A 21,360-nucleotide genomic window follows, 5' to 3' on the forward strand; every position below is an offset into this window, starting at 1 on the left:
CAGGCCAGCAGGGGAGAGCAGTTAGGGGCCACCAGACGGGCAGGGTAGGGCAATTGGGGGCAACCAGGCTGTCAGGGAGGGCATTTAGGAGTGACCAGGCCAGCAGGGGAGGACAGTTAGGGGCAATCAGGCCAGCAGGGTAGCAGTTAGGCATAAATCAGGCTGGTAGGCAGAAGCGGTTAGGGGCAATCAGGCAGGTGAGCAGTTAGGAAACAGCAGTCTTGGATTGTGAGAGGGATGTCTGACTGCCCATTTAGTGGGATTGTGCCTAAACGGACAGTCAGACATCCCTTGAGGGGTCCCAGATTGGAGAGTGCGCAGGCTGGGCTGAGGGACACACACCCTCCCCCACCCCTGTGCATGAATTTCGTGCACCAGGTCCCTAGTCTATGTCCTATCTAATAAAAGAGTAATATGCTAATTGACTGTACCTTTGCTACACCCACAGCCAATCAAGGGCACTATGCAAATTAACCCAGCAAAGATGGTAGCCCTCATGTGCTGTCCCAACCCCTCAATCGCTGAGGGACCCAGGCACTGCCGCCACTTCAATCGCTGAGGACCTGGGCGGCGCCCCGATCGCACATGGCGACATGGGGCTGGGCAGTGCCCACCACATGCCACTGCCGCCGGGTTCCAAGCCCCGAACCTGAAAGAAGGTGGAAGGCGATGGCCAGAGCCAAGGCCGGGGTCCCCAGTATCGGAGGAAAACTGGTGCCAGCAGCCAGGTAAAGGAAGGTCTATTGCACAAATCTTCGTGCAACGGGCCTCTAGTATCCCATATAATAAAAGGCTAATATGCAGAGCAGCCAAATGGTGGAATGACCTATTGCTATGACACACATTGACCACCAGGGGACAGACACTCAATGCAGAAGCTGCCCCCTGGTGGTCAGTGCACTCCCTCAGGCAAGTACAGTGGCTATGGCAGAAGCCTTTCCTGCCTCCTTGGCAGTGCTAAGGATGCCTAAGCCATCAGTCGAGTATCTGAGGGCTCCCAAACTGCAAGAGGGCGCAGACCGGGCTGAGGGACCCTCGCAAGTGCAAGAATTTCATGCACCAAGCCTCTAGTATATGTATATATAACCCTAACATGCAAGTAGACTGAACAAGGAAACAACTGGTCGCTATGATGTGTGTGGACCACCAGGGGGCACTCAACACAGGAACGGGAACCACAGACATTGAAACAGGTGAGTGTGGGTGAGGGCGCCATTTGCTGTTATTGGGGCAAGCCTCTGGGGTTACTAAAAATTTTTTGTTCTTGCAGGCCGTGGTTCTGCCCAGCATTCACATCTGTTGCTGGCCCCACTTGCACCCACTGCTGGTGCTGGAGCAGTTGATTGCACCCATTGCTGGTGCCAGCCCTGCTCACACCTGCAGCTTGGTGCCATCAGTGGGTGTGAGTGGCGGCTATCAGCCCTGATTGCCCCTGAGGGCTTCTCCACCTCCCCAGGATTGGGGCAGCAGCACTGGGCCACAGTGGGAGGGGCCAGGCAAGAGCGTGGAGGATGGGCCGAGACCTGCGTCTGTGCCCACTGCAGTCTTGCAGCCCACAGTTCCTTTCAAGTGCAGGAATCCATGCACTGGACCCCTAGTATAGTATATTTGATTTACCCAGTGTTTTTGTTTTGTTTTGTTTTGTTTTGTTTTGTTTTTTGTTAGATCTTTGCTCATCTCTGATCACTTAAATGTCACTAGTTTAGCTATTTCTTTGAAGTGCTACCCATGTCTTAAAGGAAATAGGGAAACAATTGTGACAGGGTGTACTGATGTTACAGGAAAATGAAAAGTGTGTCTTGTAATAAATGAAAGCAGCATTAATGGGTTGGATACTGAGGAAGAACTGAACATTTGTATTTTTTTTTAAGTTCTTATGTAGTAGTTTTTAGTAGTGAGAAATGTTAAAATTTAAGACTCACAGTACAGATTATCCCTACATATACCTAGTACATCTTGGCAAATTATTATTTTCTCATTATAAAGGAAGTAGAGGCCTGCCAGCCTATTCATCTCCTAACCACTCCCATGCCAGCCTGATTGATGTCTAACTGCTTACCTGCCAGCCTGTTTGCCCCCAGTTTCCCTCCTCTGCCAGCCTGGTCACCCCTAACTGCCCTCCCCTACAGGGTTGATTGCCTCCAATTGCCCTCCCTTGCAGACTTGGTCCCTCTCAACTGCCCTCCCTTGCAGGCCTAGTGCCTCCCACCTGCCCTCTCCTGCTGGCCATCTTGTGGTGGCCATCTTGTGTCCACATGAGGGCAGGATCTTTGACCACATGGGGACAGCCATCTTGTGTGTTGGAGTGATGGTCAATCTGCATATTACTCTTCTATTAGATAGGATAGAGGCCTGGTGCATGGGTGGGGACCAACTGGCTTGCCCTGAAGGGTGTCCCAGATTGGGGGGTGGGGGTTCCCTTGGGGCGTGGAGCACCTAGGCAAAGGGCCTGTGGTGGTCTGCAGGTCAGCTATGCCCACCGGCAACCCAAGTGGAGGCCCTATTTACCTTGTAGCCTGGAGTGAAGCCAAGCTCCCTGCTTGCTCCATGGCTGCCACCATTTCTGTTTGAATTCGTTTGCGTTCTATAATTGAAACTTTGTAGCTTTGAGTGGAGGCCTAGGCCGGTCAGGGCAGGTGGAAAACTTGGCTTTCTCTGTTGCCAGAGGCAACCCTAGCCTGTTCTCTTCAGCTCCGTGGCTGCCGCCATTTTTCTTGGGATTTATCTTCTATAATTGAAACTTTGTATCCTTGAGTGGAGGCCTAGGCTGGCCAGGTGTGTGGAAAGCTTGGCTTCCTCTATTGCCGGGGAAACCCAAGCCTCTCAACTGTTCTCTGTGGCTGCAGCTATCTTGGTTGGGGTTAATTTGCATACTCTAATTGGCTGATGGGTATAGTGGAGTGATGGTTAATTAGCATATCACTCTTTAAAAAAATATATTTTATTGATTTTCCACAGAGAGGAAGGGAGAGGGGATAGAGAACTAGAAACATCGAGAAGAGAGAAACATCGACCAGCTGCGTCCTGCACACCCCCTACTGGGGATGCACCCGCAACCAATGTACATGCCCTTGACTGGAATTGAACCTGGGACCTTTCAGTCCGCAGACCGATGCTCTATCCACTGAGCCAAACCGGTTTCGGCATATCACTCTTGAGAGCTTGTTTGTGGAGGTTCTAGCAGGGGAGCGCAGCTACTCATATACCCTTGACCGAAGACCGGGCCTCTCCTCTTGGGGGAAAGTCGTCCTCTTCGACCGAGCTCGCAACTTCGGGAGGGACGCACATGGATCGGTGAGGGAAGAGGGGGACACCCACCTAGCCAGCCAGATCAGCCGAATCAACCCTGGCAATCAATGGGGTGACAGATGTCGCAGCCAGATCGCCCTCAGATCCTCTGCATATCACTCTTTTATGAGATAGGATAAGTGCTTAGGTTTGCTGCTTCGCATCTGAGGGTCTCGGTGGTTGGAAGTGGGTTATGAGTGGTAGTGGATTGAGTGTCTTTTTTGCAGGGACCCTGCTCACCTTAAGTCATCATGAAGGGACAGGGATTCTCTGTGCTTCTTGTGTGTGAGAAAGACATAACAAACTGCTGACCTCTGCTGTCTTGTAAACCGTGAGATACTGGCCAGCAGACTCCATTCGCAGGCCATTGAGTTCTTTACATTTGCTTTGTTCCTATGCCTCACTTAGTTCCAAGGAGTGAGATAAAGCATTGCGTTTTCTTTGCACATTTCAGACACTATAAATCTTGGTTCTAAACTTCAGCATGTGCAGCATCTTCTGCAGGGTTGGTGAACACAGATTTTGGGGTCTCCCATGTAGTTTCTTATCCCGTTGGTCTGGGGTGGAGCCTGAGGATGTGATAAATTCCCAGTTGGTGTTGGTGATGCTAATCCAGGTACTGCCCCTTGAGAATCACTGCTGCAAAATATATATATATATATATATATATATTAACTTGCAATAAAATCAGCCAGCGGTCCTATTCAGTTTGTTTAAGGAAAAGATGCACCATATTAACTACTGTTTAAATTAGATTTCATATTGTTTCCCTCTCTTTCTCTGGATGTTGGTTATAACATTAAGGGACCCCCAGGGAGTACACTCTGAAAGTATTATATTGCTTTAGTAAAACAATCGTTATCGTTTGGTAATTGGCATCTTGTAACTTTTCACAGACACATTATTACTGTCACTAGACTGAAAGCCACGTGTGGGTAGGGGAAAATACTTTGCATTATTTTGCTTGATGATTCAAGCAACGATGTTTTGTTTCTTGTGTTTTTTTGTTTGTTTGTTTGTTTGTTTTGCATTTGTTCTTTACTAAGAATAATTATTTCACTCAATGAGTACTGAAGCTTTTTCAGCCACTCTGAGGCCAGTAAACCTCTTTGCTGTTGCGGTTCCTGAGTGTTTCTCTGCATAATCAGTAGGTCTAGCAGGATTACTGTTGTAAAGACCACACCTGGCTTATTTAAATTGGGGAGATTCCAAAAGAATGAAAGGCCTGTAGATGAGCCAGTGGATAGCCAGGAAGGGTTGTCAGTTTGCAGCAGCATGTTGTTGTAAAGGGGAAAGAAAGGGTGGGAGGGTTTGGCAGGTTTTCCTTACTTATTACAGTTTCTGATCTGGAGAGTTTGGAGTGGGGAGTGCTGAAGTTTATTTTTGTTTTGTGTATTTATTTGTCTCAAGGTGTTTTTCATTTTGCTTTAGGTAAATCTTCTTACAATTTAATGCTTAAAAAATTCTTTAAAGAACTTCTTCATACAAATCAGATTTTTTTTTTTTTTTTTTTTTTTTTTTCCCAAAGAGAAAGAATTCTGTTTCTTTTCAGTAGTATACTGCAGTAAAGTGTCTTAGTAAGTTTTGGACCACTGTTGGAGAATTGTGGCAGAATTTTATGTTAAACTTTACTTTCATCATAAGCTTGTATGTTCCCCTTCTCACAAAAATAACTCCTTTTTAAGAAGGCAGTTTTGGCTATTTACATTTTTTTTTATTTGCACTATTGAATTTAAGCTCTTGATTCAGAGTTTTATGAAATAGGAACATCACAAATATATAAGGAAAATTATATGGGCTAGTTACATGAGCACTGGAAACAGTAATATAAAACATAGGTGGTTTTCATTAATTAGTTACACTACTCAGTCTGTTCACTAATTTATACCAGTTGCACCAACTGTTACAGAAATTCAAACATAGCTGTGACTAGGGCAGGCCAGAGTCAGTGCAGGTCAACTCCTCCTTGGTTAAGGCTGGAGAACTCTACAGAATTTGGGGGCCTCGTGGCAAAGCGGATGGTGGTCAAACAGTGAAGCCGAATGAATTTCCACACTTGGGTGCCAAGTGTTGATCTTCCTCATTTTCTATGACAAAAATGTGTATCTTTCTCAGACTACTTTACAATGATAGCAACCTATATTCATCTATCTGTCTTTATTATCTATGTACTAGTGGCCTGGTGCATGAAATCGTGCACATTAAAGGGAATTATTAGAGGAAATATTTTAATATTGCTATTTGCCCATTCTCTATAATAGAAGTGTCAGAGATTAAAAAAAAAATTAGTAAAATGTATATGAAAATCTCCCTCCTGTCAGAGTCAGAGGTGCCCCACGGAACCCAGAGTCTAGTCCCCGCCCCTGTGTGTGCCTTGAAATTGCATGAGACCCAGACCCGGCCGGCCCCACCCCTGTCAAGGCTCACAGGGTGGGGGTGGGGGGGGACGCAGCCTCAGGTTCCCTGTAAAGCCTTGCTGGGCAGGGGGTGCGGCCTCAGGTCCCCCCGCCCAGCACCAGGGTGGGGGGCATGGCCTCACATCCCCTGGGCCCCAACACTGGGGTGGGGGCCACAGCCTCATGTTCCCCAGCCCAGCCTCAGGTACCTTGGCCCCAGTGTCAGAGCAAGGGGGGTGGGCGTGGCCTCAGCTCCCTGGCCCTAAGGTAAGGGCAGGATGACCATTTGCATATTAACTCTTTATTATAATATATAGGACTAAAGGCCCAGTGCACAGGCCCAGTGCACAAATTTGTGCATGAGTGGGATCCGGCCAGCCCTCCCTGATGGGGGCCAATCGGGCTGGGCCAGTGGGGTGGAGAGGTGTGGGAGGGTCTGCGGGAGGTTGGCTGACTGGCCTCACCCCTGATTGGGGTGGGGAATTGATCAGAGGCAGGGCCGGCCAGGGGGAGGGGCCTCAGGAGGCTGTAGTGCATGTCCTAGCAACTGGTCATTCCGTCATTCCGGTCACTTGGCTTTTATATATATAGATATACTCAAAGCTATTTGAAGTAGATATTTGTAAATTGGAGAAAAGTTCATGTTGGATGTGTGCGTGTGTGTGTGTTATAGTGAAGTGTACCCTTTAAAGAAAATAGTAAGTAGGCTGTTTTATCCAGCTTTGTGAAAAAGTAACACCTTACGATGCACGTCCCAGGAACTTTCCAATTGGCCTTTGTGTCCCCACTGTAAGGACAGCTACTGGTCCCTGGTGTAGTAGAGAGGAAGTAGGCACAAGAGAGGGGCCTGCCCAGAGCAGCAAACTGTATCTTGATGGGCAATCAATCCATGTTCCCCTTGTACGTGATTGTTCCCCCTGAAAGTGCTATGTTATTTATACAGCTTACTCAGTCTTGCCTTTTTCTCTTTTTGTATTCATAGACTGGAAAAGTAAGAACTCTCCTGCCTTCTTAGTTACCAAACTACTCTGTTTTCAATGAATCAGTTCAAAGAAAGAATACAGTCTTTCTACACCTGGTAAATATTTTCTGCTAATATAAGCTATTAATTTCGTAGCCTCTGATAAATCCAGGTGTTACGATGATCGCCTTTAATTCTATGGGATGACTATAAAATGACTTTCAAATTTATATCTATTCATTTGTAACTCTGAAATTGGTTTGATTTGATATGAATGCCTGTGCCCTAGCCAGTAATGGAGAACAGTTCAGATTGGCCCTTGTACTTAGATTAGGCTCTAGCTTCTTTAGGAAAAGTTACGAAATTAATGCTAATAGGGTTTGTTCTGTGATAATATAATTTTAGCAATGATCTCTGAAGTATTTTGTAAGTAGTCTTATAAGATCAACCTAGTCATCATAATACTAATTGACCTAGGTGAAGATCAGAGAGGTGAAGTAACTTGCTTATGGAGGTTCAGCTAGCCAGAAATGGGATCAGAATCTAGATCAGAATCTACATATTTTGACTCTTAAGAGTGTCTTCTTCTTCTCTTTTTAAAGTACTTCAACATGCCTAAGAGAATAAAACAGACCAAAGGACAGTTCATATGGATTTTCCTTTTGCTTAACTTAAATGTTAATGTGGGAATAGAGAAGACAAAGGTTTTATTTATTCTACATCCAATATTTTCTCTATTAACAACAGTGTAGCAACCATGAATGAACCACTAAGTGCCATGGAAGTTTTCAGATACATTTTACTTAGGCCTGAGGACAACCCTCAGGGTTATTATTGTACTTGATTTACAGAGAAGGAGATAGGCTTATCTCCTAGAGCTTAGGATGTGAGAACTAGAGTTTAAACCTAGTTCCCTCTGGTTTCAAAGCCCATTACTAAGCTGTGAAGCTGGTTTATTTTTGGAATTAAAATTTATTTATAAATTCAGCCCATTCCATGCTAACTGATGAACTGATCCTGATGGTGGAATCATTTCCTCCCTGAATTCACCCAGCCAAGATGCTGTGAGCCCTAGAGGCACACTGAGGAAGTGCAGCGAGACCACGTCTTCCTCCGGAATCATTTAACTGTGGGAATCCTGCTCACCATCTTCATAATTTAGTTTAATGGTAGGTCATATCCCCGTTACAAAGTATTTGTACCTTATGAACATGTTTAAATTATAGTAAACTATTTTGAGCAAGTCCAAAGGTATATTTCGTTTAACTAAACATTTGCCTCCATGTTTCTACTTTTATAGTTGACCAAGCAATGATTAATCTCCCAAAATATTTTAAAAATAAACCTTTCAAAATTAGTTAAGACACCCTTAATGAAAAAAATGTTACAGCAAAGAGTATTATTAAAAATTAATACAACATTTCACATGTCTGACTGGCTTGGGGAAAATAATAGCTCATTATCTTAAATGAAATTGTAATGTTGAGAGTATAAAGGAAATTTCTTCTTCTTTTGTTAAGTACCCAGAATACCAGATTTTGCCCAAACCAGGAGACTCTGCATTGAAACCTGACTCACCCTTTGAAATTCACCTTTTCCCTTGAATCTTGCATTAAGTTACCACCTGGCTAAGAGGGCAGTATGCACAGAATATGAGCATGAGATATTAAAAATACCTTAAGAGTAGCTTACGCCCTATGTTTTGTCCTCAGCAGTGTGGAGACCTTCTAGCACAGAATTGTAACGTGTGCATTTTAATCTACTATTCAGAATGAGGAGTAATGTACTTTAGAATGCCTGGCTCCTTTCAGTTTGGGGCACTCATGTTAGGGCTTCTAAACGGCGAGATATACTGATGGATTTCATTGTTTTCTAGTTAAATTCTTTCTAACTAACTGGAGCTTTCAAGGATGAGATGAAACTTAGTGATGCTGTTGACATTATGGTGAGATTATAAAGTTGATTGACTACTGGCATCCCTTGCAGCTGCTCATCATCTTCAGTTAGCAGGGCCGGGCGTCTCATGGTTATTGAATTCCTACCCTGTTGGGCACATGTTAGACACATCTCGTACAGGCTGGCACTTTTAACACTCGTAGAAGTATGGAAGTCCAGGCGGTAGAGCATAGAGAAGAAAGCATTCTGTCCGAAACTGTGCTTTGCTTCCTGTTCCGTCAACTTGCCAACCTTCCCTGTTGTTTGTCCTGTGCTTTGGGCAGTGCCAGTGCTGCAGACTGTCCCAGTGCCTGAATCTTAGTTGGGGTGACATCAGGTACTCATGTGGCCAGAGGGGCAGCTAATTTGGTATTTTTTTGGTGGGGTCAATTTTTAGGTTTTCAGAAGACTGCAGTCAATACTGTATTATATATTCAAAAATTTGCCAAGAAGATAGATTTTATGTTAAAGTACTCTTACCACTCACAAAAGTATTTTATTTAACGTATTGATTTTAGAGAGAGGGAGAAAGAGAGATCCGCAACCTTGGCATATGTGAGTGATGCTCTCACCAGCTGAGCTACCCGGCCAAGGCTACAGAAGTTTCAGCCCTGGCCTGATGGCTCAATTGGAGTGTCGTCCGTATACCAAAAGGTTTCATGTTTGATTTCTGGTCAGGGCACTTAACCCAGACTGTGGGTTTGATCCCCAGTAGGAGCAGGGCACTGTGGTAGGCAAACCAATTGATGTTTCTTTCTGTCACTGATGTGCCTCTCTCCCCTTCTCTTTAATATCAATGAAAAAAAAGTTTTCAAAAGAATTTTTAAATTTCCTAAATGTAATTTGAGGACTAAAACATTAATACTCTGATCTTACCATTACAGTAAGATGATTTTCTGGCCTATGAATTAAAAGTTAGTTAAACCGAAACCGGTTTGGTTCAGTGGTGGAGCATCAGTCTGCGGATTGAAGGGTCCCAGGTTCGATTCCGGTCAGGGGCATGTACATCGGTTGCAGGCACATCCCCGGTAGGGGGTGTGCAAGAGGCAGCTGGTCGATGTTTCTCTCTCATCGTCATTTCTAGCTCTCTATCTCTCTCCCTTCCTCTCTGTAAGAAATCAATAAAATATATATATTTTTAAAAAGTTAGTTAAAAAACATAGAAATATTTAAGATCATTACTTAAACATTTTTATTATAACAGGAGAAAAACCTTATATTTGTTAAATACTTATCAAGTGATTATAATAATATATAATTTTTATGATTCCTGGTTATTTTAAAAATAGCTTATAGTCTCATCTTAATTTTAAAAACAACCTTAATTCTTAAAACCAATAATTTTTCAGTGAGAAAATTTGGGTTCAGGTGTTGTGTTAGCTTCCTAGGGCTGCTATAACAAGTGCCACAACCTGGGCAGCTCAAAGAACAGAAATACGTTGTCTCAGAGCTCAGGAAACCAGAAATCAGAGATCACGGGTCAGCAGGGTTAGGTTGGGCAACTATTTCCTGCCACCCTCTCCCCTCTGTATGTGTCTGTGTCCAAATTTCCCCTTCTTACAAGGACAGCAATAGCATTGGCGGGGGCCCATCCTCATGACCTCATCAACTTGATCATCTGAAAGACCGTATTTCCAGTAAGGTCACATGTGCAGGTGGTGTGGGGTTAGCATGTAACATCTTTGGGGGATTCAGTTCATAACAGATGTTGAGTGCTTTGCTTGGGGTCTCTCTTAAAAAAAAAAATATCTATCTATCTATCTATCTATCTATCTATATATATATATATATATATATATATATTACAAATAGGAAGGGAGAGAGATAGAAACATTGATGAGAGAGAAAAATTGCTCAGCTGCTTCCTGCACACCTCCAACTGGGGATGTGCCCGCAACCAAAGGTACATGCCCTTGACTAGAATTGAACCTGGGACTTTTCAGTCCGCAGGCTGACGCTCTATCCACTGAGCAATACCAGTTAGGGCTGCTTGTGGTCTCTTAAGTAGTGCCACAAAAGTGGTAGTTTTTTTTTTAATTTTTAAATTTTACTTTATTTTAAAGAGGAAGGGAGAGGGATAGAGAAAAACATCGATGAGAGAGACACATTGATTGGCTGCTTCCTGCATGCCCCCCATGGGGGATCAAAACCGGGGTATGTCCCTGATGGGGAACGGAACCAGGGATTCTTGGTTCATGTGTTGACACTCAACCACTAAGCCATATTAGCTGGGCCAAAAGTGGTAGTTTTAATAGAACATGAACTATAATACCACACTTAAAGTTCATTTTCTATTATGGTCTTATGTCGGGTAGATTTTACTTAAAATTAACTGAGTTTCCAACCTTAAGGAAAATTTGGAAAGTAGTGAAAGAACTGACACCTTGCCTATGGGGAAAACAATTTTAGAGATGGATTTCTTATTGAAACCATGGAGGCATTGCCTTGACATTTTTCAAGTGCAGAAAGAACTCACAATTTCCGATTCTATTTTAGCAAAAATGTCCTTCAGGAATGAAGAGGAAATCAAGACATTCTTAGATGAAACAAAGAATTTTGTCACTAGCTGACCTACCCATAAAAAAATAGCTTAAAAATGAGCTACTTAGTTCTAAATCCAACAGAACATGTTCAGGACTTGTATACTGAAAACGACAAAATGCTGATGGAAGAAATCAAGGAATACTAGTGTATAGAGAAGTGGAGAGACATACTGTATCTATGGATTAGAACACTCAACATAGGAACTATCAATTCTCCCTAAATAGATATGCAGGTGTAAGGCAATTCTTATCAAAGTCCACGCTTTTTAATAGATAAGGCTCTAAAATTTATATAGGAATGCAAAGGAACTAGAATATCTAACACATTTTTGTAAAAGAAGAATAAAGTGGGAGGAATCATTCTAATTTCAAAACTTAATAAATAGCTGCAGGAATCAAGCCTGGGGGTTTGGTGGAGTGATTGGCGCTATGATCAGCTGAACCAAATAGAAGCCTAGAAATAGATCCAAACAAGTACAGCCAGCTGATTTGTGACAAAAGAATAAAAGCCATTCAGCAGAGAAAGTCTTTCTGACAAAAGATTTAAAAATAAAGCCCTAACCTAAACCCCACACATTAGGGAAAGACAGAGAAGACACCTCCAGGATGTGAGGCTTGGTGAACAGATTTTAAACACGACACTAACTGGGTTTATAAAATTGAAAATTGAGTAATTAGACTTTATCAAAATTCTGTGAAGAGAATCAACAGACAAGCTTCACACTGGCAGAAATTATTTGCAAGGCACATATCTGATAAAAGACGCTTGTCTACAACATATAAAGAACTCTGAAAACTTAGCACTAACAAGAAAACAAAGAGCCCATTACAAAATAGAGCTTTTTAGAAAAATCCAAAAGGAAGAAATAGACACGTCACTGAAGAAGACTTATGGATGGGAAGTAGGTATATAAAAAAATGTTCAGTATTCCTAGCCACTGCTAAAACGTCAGTAGAGCCATGGAACAGTCATATTTTCACTGAGAAATGTAATGATGATGTGTTTACTGGGTGCCAGTGCCAGATGGAGCAGTCAGTTAGCTGTGCACAGGCCACAGAAGGGATCAGAAGCACACGCCACTTAAGACTAGCTGCCCCCTAGAGGGGTGGCTTTCCCTACAAACCTCTCTTTAAATGACAGGTTAGAGCCACTGACTTCGCTCTGTGTTGCCCCACAGCATGCTGAGGGCTCCTCGTTAGTGGTCTGGGCAGATCTGCCTCCACTCGTGGGTGGTTTAGTGACCAAGAGTTGTTGACTTGCTTGTGCCCCAAGTTTGTTGTACCACGTATTTTAATTATACAATTTAAACAATGTTTATATAAGCCAAGGAAAAGGAAAATGATGCTTCTGTGAAAACTTTAGCTTGAATGCATTGAAAATATGTGACAAAGGGTCATTACTAAAAATGCTATTGAATTAGACTTGACTAGGAGAGCTTTATGATATTGGGGATTGATTATTCTAAAAGGAAAGAATGGAAAAGATTCTGCACTCAGAAAGCTTCACATGTCTTAAGTTCCTGTCTTATTTTTAAAGCAGTTTTTCAACATGTGGGTCATGGGTCAATTAAATAGGTTGAAAACAGCAGTTAAAGAAAATAAATATATCAGAGTGCATTACATCCAAGAAGTAGCATTGTTTCCTAAAACTTTCCTTGAATTTTTAAAATATTTATTCTATACATATTATGTACAGTATAAAATATGAAGATGGGAAAAGCCTGAAAAACAAAGTTAAATAAATTGAAACTGGAAAGATTAGGGTATGTATTAAAAAATATATAATTGTCATTAAAGGAAGAAACGGAAACTCAAATGAAAGCAGAAGTTTTGGTCTGACAAAAAATTGGTGAATGAATGTGTACTTATGAACTTTGCATTAAAATTAAATGGTTATGATGCACATAGTGTTTTTATGGCACTTATTTTAAGTTGACCGTTTTGGTTGACTATTCTCTGTCTCCACCCACTCCCTTTCTCTGCCACTTAATAGTAAATGACCTAAGAGGCATTATTTAGGCCTCAATTTACTTTTTATGAAATCTATAATAATAAAAGCATAATATGCTAATTAGATCAGATGTCCTGTCCTTCCAAATGACCTTCCAGACGAAGCCGGGCTGTGAAGGAAGCCCTGGTCCCAGGTGCCAGAGGGAAGCCGGTGCCAACAGCTGGGGGAAGGAAGGCCTACTCTTTTTTTTTTTTTAATTATATTTTATTGATATTTTTACAGAGAGGAAGGGAGAGGGATAGAGAAGTAGAAACATAGATGAGAGAGAAACATTGACCAGCTGCCTCCTGCACACCCCCTACTGGGGATGTGCCCACAATCAATGTACATGCCCTTGACCAGAATCAAACCTGGGATCCTCAGTCCACAGGCTGACACACTATCCACTGAGCCAAACCGGTTTCGTCAGGAAGGCTTACTCTTATATGAATTGCATGCTCCGGCCTCTAATAAGATTATGAATATTTATTGCTCTCTTTCCCAATGGAAACAACTATCACATCACATATGGACTCCTAAACTAGATATAAAATGAAAGCAATTGAAATGGATTAATTCAGACTAAAATGTGAATGACTGACAATCCCACAAACCTCGCAGAAATCTGGATTTTTTTTTTTTTTAAGGTTGTCTTTTTGGGGTTACGTTTTATTGTATTTCAGACAGAGGACCAAATGTAGTGGACATTTGAGGCTATGAGTAAAGAAAGTTATCTGTTCCCTTCCTTTAGGTCTGACTGTGCCATGGTTGGGGCAGTGCAGAGGGAGAGATGGTAGCCATCCTCCCTCAATCCATCTAGAGAGTCCTGGACAGTCTTGTAAAATTGAAACCTGCCTCCTAGAATGTGCAGCGTACCTAGATCAAGGGTGGCAGAAAGGAGATTTATTCCCCTTCCCATTAAAACAGGGTGAGACTTCTTTTTCTTTTTTTTAAATAAATTTTTATTGTTCATATTATTACAAATGTTCCTTCCCCTCCCCCCCCCCCCCACCATTGCTCTCCTCCACCAGGTTCCCACCCCACCCTCTGCCCTTTCCCCACTCCCCATTGTCCTCATCCATAGGTGCACAGTTTATGTTCAGTCTCTTCCCACATCCCCCTCTCCACTTTTCCCCAAGAGTCGTCAGTTCACTCCCCTTCCATATCTCTGATTCTATTATATTCAACACTTAATATTGTTCATCAGATTTTTTTTTAATTTCCTTGGTTTTTAGATTCACTTGTTGATAGTTACGTATTTGTTGTTCATAATTTTTATCTTTATTTACTTTCTCTTCTGAAAGAACCCCCTTCAGCAATTCATATAATTCTGGTTTGGTGTTGATGAACTCCTTTAGCTTTTTTTTATTAGTGAAGTGACCTTTTTTATTAGTGAAGCTCTTTATCTGACCTTTGGCTGTAGGTTCTTACTATTCATCACCTTGAATATTTGCCATTCCCATCTGGCCTGCATGGTTTCTGTTGAGGAATCAGCTGAAAATCGTATAGGTGCTCCTTTATAGGTAACTACCTTCTTTGCTCTTGCTGCTTTTAATATTCTCTTTGTCTTTTGCTCTTGGAATTTTAATTATGATTTGTCTTGGTGTGGTCCTCTTTGGATTCCTTTTGTTTAGAGTTCTGTGCACTTCCTGGACTTGTAAGTCTAATTCTTTCACCGGGTGGGGGAAGTTTTCTGTCACTATTTCTTTCAATATGTTTTCAATATTTTGCTCTCTCTCATCTTCTGGGACCCCCATAATTCTGATGTTGGTTTGCTTGAAGTTGTCCCAGAGGTTTCTTTCATTATTTTCAATTTTTTGGATTCTCTTGCCTTCTAGCTTCTGCAGAAGAGTGTCTTCTGGCTCTTTATGTTCCAACTCTTTGACTTGATTCTTGCGATCTTCCATTCTGTTTTTATGACTCTGTATAATATTTTTTATTTCAGACAATGTATTCTTTATTTCTTGTTGATCCCTTATTATTTCTTGTTGATCCCTTATCATTTCTTGTTGACTCCTTATTAATTCTAGTTGATCTCTTTTCATATTCTCATAGGTCTTATCCATCTTTTCTAGGAAATTCTTGAAAAACCTTATAAGCGTAGATTTGAACTCTATATCCAGTCGCTTTTTGTCCTCCATTTCTTTCGTTTGTGATCTAATTCGTTGTCGCATTTCGCAGCTACAGATGGGGTGGGGTTTCAGGGTGGAGCCTACAGCCTTGGCTTCCATCAGCCCCGCCCTATGAGGCTCCTGCGTCTCAGGGTCCTTCAGTACTCGCTGCAAGCGCCTTTGAGAGAAAGGTGCCCTCGATTTTCGCCTGCTGCCAAACAGTCTATGCTCTCCCCAATGAGCCCGGTATTGGGGTTCAGTTCAGTTGGAAGTGGGGTTGGAGGTGTCGTTCAGAGCAATCTGGAGCCCCTGTCTCCTTGCCGCCAGGGCAATCCTGCGGCACAGCCGACCGTCCCTTCTCTGCACACAGTGTGCGCACCGCGGGGACCTCCTTTCGCCGCTCCCTGGGGTTCCACCTTACAGCCCGGCTCCCTATGGCTGAGCCTGAGTCCCCGGGTCTGGCCTAGAACTGGGGTTCAGAGCAGTCAGAACTGGGGCCCAGCACAGTCGGAGCTTTTATCTCCTTCCCGCTAGGGAATGCCAGCCAGACACTCAGCCTCCCTCTTCTCCGGCTCCGTCCTCTCCGCGCGCCGCGTGTCTCCGTACCTTGGGCTTTTACAGCTCCTCCGTGCTTCCTTCTGGTTTTCTCCTGGCTTCTCGAATTTCCAGTCAGTCAACCTTCCTGTAGTTCTGGGCAATGTCCGTTTTATATTTTAGTTGTATTTTATTGAAATTGTTGTGTGCGGCTGCGGCTAGGTGTTTACCTGGGCAGCCATCTTGGATCTCCTCAAAACAGGGTGAGACTTCTTGTCACCCTGGATAGCTGCATCTCAGGGCTGCGTCCTTCTCTTGTCCTCTCCCTCTTCCTGGAGTGGAGATGGTAAGTTTTGCAGTAGAGGGGATTGGCTCCCCCTCTGAATACTGGCCTTCAGTGAGCAATAGGCCCCCTGCTGTGCAGAAGCCCCTCCACCCCCTTGTGGTACCCTAGGCTCATTACCCTACTGAGGTCCTGCCCTACTTGGTACCTTTGAGCAAACACTCCTTAGTTGGCAGTGATTGGATGGCTATAACTCCAAGGCAGAAGATGAATAGTGTGGGGGTATTACTACATATGGCCCAGAGAGGTAGAAAGAGAGTTGTAGAGGTATTTTGTAATTACAGGCAATACATTTAAAATTTTATGAAGGTAGAAGAGGAGGGAAGGAAGCATTTTTTGATATCTACTGTGTTCTAGTCACATTCATCATTGTGTCTTATCTTTAACCACCAAGCAGAACTTATATAGTCCAATACTTATGCCTTAAAACTCATTTGAATTTTATATTCTGTTCATACTATATAGTCTAGCTTGTTTACTACAGTGTTATGAATTGTGATTGAATAAAATTGATGATCTTGTAAGTTGTCCCATGTCTGCCATAATGCCTCATGCCTCGATGTCTCCGTGCACAGCTGTCCTGACAGCCACCGCATGAGAGAAACGGCGTCATTTTACAGACGGGAAAAGTAAGGTTCAAAAGGGGAAGGCACTTAGGTCTAGCAGGTGCTGCAGGGCAGGTTCGACTTCTCCCCATACCCTTCTCTTATGCACTTTGTGATTCTATAGAACAGAAAAACTAACGATATAAACGGAGTGCTGATCTTAAAGTTGAAAGAAATTCTTGGTTTTGTTTCTAGCTATTACTGATTTGCAAGGAAATCGTTTTAAGATTTTTTAAATAAAAATATTGTCTTTTATTTTCTCATATTCACATTGAGTTCAATTTCAACCTTAACATTGGCAAAAGTGACATATTTTTAAAAATCAGATACTTGGCATGCTCAGAGACTGGTTCTAAATCAAAGCCATTAGTAGCTGGGTAATGCCCCCGGGAACTCTCCTCACCCAGTGCTTGTGCCTGGGCATCTGTACACACTTGACTTTAAACACAAATCCTTGTCACCAATTGTTGGTCTCCTGGCCACTCTGAAACATGCTATGTTAGCCTGGCCTTCCTCAAGCCTTCCCCCACGTCTGCCACACCCCTGAATATACAGCTTGTCCATCATGTGTAAGAACCAGGAGCTCAGATTTCATGTCAGGAAATCTGCTTAAATCCCAACTCCACATTGCTAGTGTGGTGTAGAGTGCTCCAGCCCTCTGTGGCTCGGGGTCCTTGCTTTTAAAGGGGTAATAATGTCTGCTTCATGTGATTTTTTAAATAAATCTTCTGAACCAGCTAGATTGATTCCAACACAATGTTGTCATAATGCCTAAAAAGTTTGGGTTAATGTTTTACCTTGTATATTCACTTTAAATTGTATAGATGTATTATTTAGTAGGTCTTTATATACGCACACATTTATATTCATATCTGTTAAGTAGAATCCACTTGAAATACTGGGTAATTCCACAATTTACACACCCCATTTTCTGATGGTTGTTATTGTAAGTAACAAACTGTCTCCCACTTAAATATATATTTTTTAAGAGAGGAAGGTAGAGGGAGAGAGAGAGGGAGAAACCTCAGTGATGAAAGAGAACCATTGATCAACTGCCTCTTGCACATCCTACACTGGGGATTGAGTAGACAACCAGGCCTGTGCCTAACTGGGAATCAAACTGTTGTTTGGTTCATGGGTTGATGCTCAACCACTGAGCTATGCCAGCCAGGCTGTCTTCCACTTTTGATTGAGGTTGATGGGGAAGGCTACCCACATATCATGTGGTGATCCACTAATCTAGCCCTTCAGCTCAGTACAAAAAGAATTGTGCGGGAAGACTTCCAACTTTTGTGGTTTTACCATCCTGCTCTGCTTCTGGGTTTTTACTGTGCCTTTTGTGAGCAGTACTTTCCCCTGAGGGCACATGTTAATAATCTGGAACCTTCCCTCTCAGTGGACTAGCACCATCTTGATGGTCCTGTGTTCTGCTTCTACCTTGCTAATTGTTTCCTTGGGATTATTTGGATTGTGTAGAAAGGTTTTTGCAAATCCTCTTATTACTGAAGTCATTGTTGCCAGCAGGAATAAGATTAAAGGTGCTTAAGTCTGTGGAGTTGTTTCTAATTTGTATGTGTCATTTCAGTGGCATTTTAACAGAACTCTGTCTCCTGTCCCTCCCTTCTCCCCTGGCACTATCTCAAGTTAGGTCCGAGAAGCCGGGCCATTGGAAGAAATCTCATTTTATCTTCCTAATTATTATGCTGGCACTCAGGAGATAATTTTTCCCTTCACGAACTGCCAATTAATATGCAAATGAACTGATAAATATTTATGCAACGATTTAAATTATGCAGGGAGGGCTCCCAGTGTATTCTGTAAATGAATTGTTCATGGACTTCAAAGTGCTGGCTGCTGTGCTAACGAGGAGAGATTTGCATAAGGCCCTAATCACCTGCATACTGATTAAGCTTCATTATGGAAACTGCCAGCTGCAATCTTTGTTTCTATTTTATTACAAAAAGGGGAACTTTTCATGCTTCAGTTGCCTTGACAATGTCAGTCCTAGCTGATAGGAAAGACTAAAACTCCTCCGAGCAACTGAAGTTTCCTTATTCAGTTGAAGATGGCCATGGTGTAACTGAAGTTGTAGTCTGCTTCTCCCCAGTCCACTTTCCACCTCCCACTCTAGTTCCCTTAGTTTTGCAAGAAATAGTAGTACCTGCTGACCCCACCCAATCCGTTACCTGTTTCTTTGCTGTGGACTGTGAGCCTAGAAGATTTCACAGCAATGCTGGACTGCAGTGACTTTATTTTAGGTGGGTACCAGCACAGCTCTTTCTTACAGCTTTATATGGAAATAGCGGGCGTGGGGTTGGCTATGCAGAAATGCTTAATCACTGATATGACCGTCTGGGGGAGAGGAGAGGCTGGTGCAATAGGGAAGGTGGGGGAGTACGTATTTGCAAAGCACCAGTACTTGAATTTGCTGCAGGTCCCTCCCTACTTCTAGCTCTTCTGGTTCAGAGGATACTTTCAGTAAACAGTATGGATTTTGAGTTCAACTTGAATGGAGGACATTTTTGCTTTTTTTTTTTTTTTTTTTAAATTTTCTATTGAGAGCATGTCATGTAGTTCTAAAGACACTCTGGATCAGAAACAAGGTCTGAAGTGTACCTAAATAATATGCATGTTAATAAAAATGTTTTTGCATACTTAGTTGAAATGTCTTGTAAAAAACAAAAGTGCTTAGTGCAAACCAGGTGGAGCCACAGTGCAGAGCAGCTCCCAGGAGGACAGATTTGGGTAACTGCCCTGGTACTGCAGTTGGGCTGTGGGTCAATTTCCAGATTTTAGAAACTGAAACTGCCAAATTTTGACAATATTAGCCTTTTTATTTTAAAAATTTAGCTTCTCTTCCTCAGAAAACAGTCATAAGTACTGGAAAGCCTATTTTTAGAGTTTTAGAGTTATCCCTATATAGAGCAACAAGCCTTTAGAGAGGGGCTTTCTGGCTTGCATATATAAGTTATGTCTTTGGTGACGACGATTTAAAACAGATGGTTTTTAGACTTACTGTGGATGCTCGTGGTGGCCATACTTTGTGTTGAGCTTTGTCTGCTTGTGTGCAAAATTGTGGAAACCTCTTTGGGTTACTCTGGTCCCCTGGAGAGTCAGATGATGGGAACTCCCTGACTCATATATCTTACAAATCTTTGCAAATGATTTTTTTTTTCCTGTTTGCCATTTTTCCCATTTGGAAAATCCAGGCTGCCCCATCATCTTCACAGTTGCCAGGGTTAGAATACAATGATAGTTCTGAAAATGTTTGAATTCGTAGGTAGACAGAAGGCATGGCCTGAACCCAGGATAGTAGTGTTGTCTGCACAGACCGTAAAAGCCACCATTAACCACGTGAATGACTGAACCAGCAAACTGAATGCAAGAATTCACCAAGAGCAACTTGCAGAATGTGAATTAGACTCATTATACAGTCACCTCAGGGTACCCAGGAAAGAGCACTCCAAATATCAAAAAGGAAATTACTTATTTCAGCTTACATTTACTAAGTTGGGAACTCAAGAAAGAAAAAAATATATATTTTTTTGAAATATTTTTAGCTTATTTTAGAATAAGAAATTATTTCTATTATTTTTAGTTAATAAATATTTAAACGGTCTTCCCATAGTTGTACCATTAATCAAAATTTTTATTTATTTTGCGTGAAGTAATTTGTTAAATGTCTTTGAAGTTCTTGACAATTCAATAGAAAATCGTTAGAATATTCACATAGAGTACCTGTGACATAATTTTTAATTTATGGGTGGGAAAATTAGGATATGACTGGTACAAGGTTGAGCTATGACTTATTAAGAATTGTGCCTTCTTTGTTTTTATGATAGGTAGAAAATTACCTTTTAAAAATGAATGTTAACTGGTTCATTATCTTTCCCCGTTTCCTTTTAAAATACACGTGTTACACGTGGGGTCTTCGTTGGCTTTCATAAGATTTTTGTTAAGTCATTCAGAAAGCTGATTTTCACGGAGTTGTACACCTGTTTCTTTCAAACCTTAGCGTGCTTTCAGATGGCATTTACATTTTTCTGGACAGGGTGGGATAGGAAGTTGTAGAACAATTCTTATTTATGACCAAAGGCATAAGAATCTGAATCCTTTGAACTTCTGAAGAACAAACTGAAGACATGAAAGACCTGTCTGTATAGGCACATTAGACAGGCACGTGTTTAAAAAACTGTGTTAGAATGGCTGGTTCCCAGCTTCTTGAGTTGGAAGTGAAATGAATGAAGCTCTCTCATCCCTTGTGCATGTACATAATGACACTGTGGCAACGTGGTTGGGGCTCTAGTGATTGGTTTGATTTCCTATTTAAATATTTAAGCATGTGACAAAATGTACTCTTTGGTTAAAAAAAAAATCAAATATAATATAGTTAAAGTGTTTATTCTCTACTAACCAGTAGTTAAATGTTCTTAACCTGGTGGGGAAAAGGCAGAACTTGCTTGATAATAAACTTACTTAATTTGTAAATATGCTAAGTTTGAGTTTGTAGAATTAGAATAAGGTCTATATTTAATTTAATGTATATTTAGTTTTCACACTTCTGAAGAAGTCAAAGGAAAGCAGACTTGCTCTTGTCCCACCTGTTGCATGTCTCCTGGGATACCTAACATTGCTCGATGAAAACTTTTCACCG

The 21,360-nt window shown here is 42.0% G+C and overlaps 1 protein-coding gene across 4 annotated transcripts in view; it reads left to right on the forward strand.

Moving 5' to 3' along the window:
- The window catches only part of POU2F1 (POU class 2 homeobox 1), a 122,254-nt gene that overhangs the window by 52,555 nt on the left and 48,339 nt on the right, over positions 1 to 21,360 (forward strand). Inside the window, exon 1 of one of the 4 annotated variants that reach the window (XM_036442417.2) lies at positions 18,761 to 18,964. The exons of the other annotated variants lie outside the window; for them this stretch is intronic. Within the exon in view, the coding sequence (XP_036298310.1) occupies positions 18,937 to 18,964 (28 nt within the window). The 5' untranslated portion in view covers positions 18,761 to 18,936. Of the gene's footprint in view, positions 1 to 18,760; positions 18,965 to 21,360 lie in introns of those variants that run through there. 4 annotated transcript variants of the gene reach the window in all.

The sequence above is a fragment of the Pipistrellus kuhlii genome, unplaced genomic scaffold (assembly GCF_014108245.1).
Source record: "Pipistrellus kuhlii isolate mPipKuh1 unplaced genomic scaffold, mPipKuh1.p scaffold_m20_p_18, whole genome shotgun sequence".
Lineage (NCBI taxonomy): Eukaryota > Metazoa > Chordata > Mammalia > Chiroptera > Vespertilionidae > Pipistrellus > Pipistrellus kuhlii.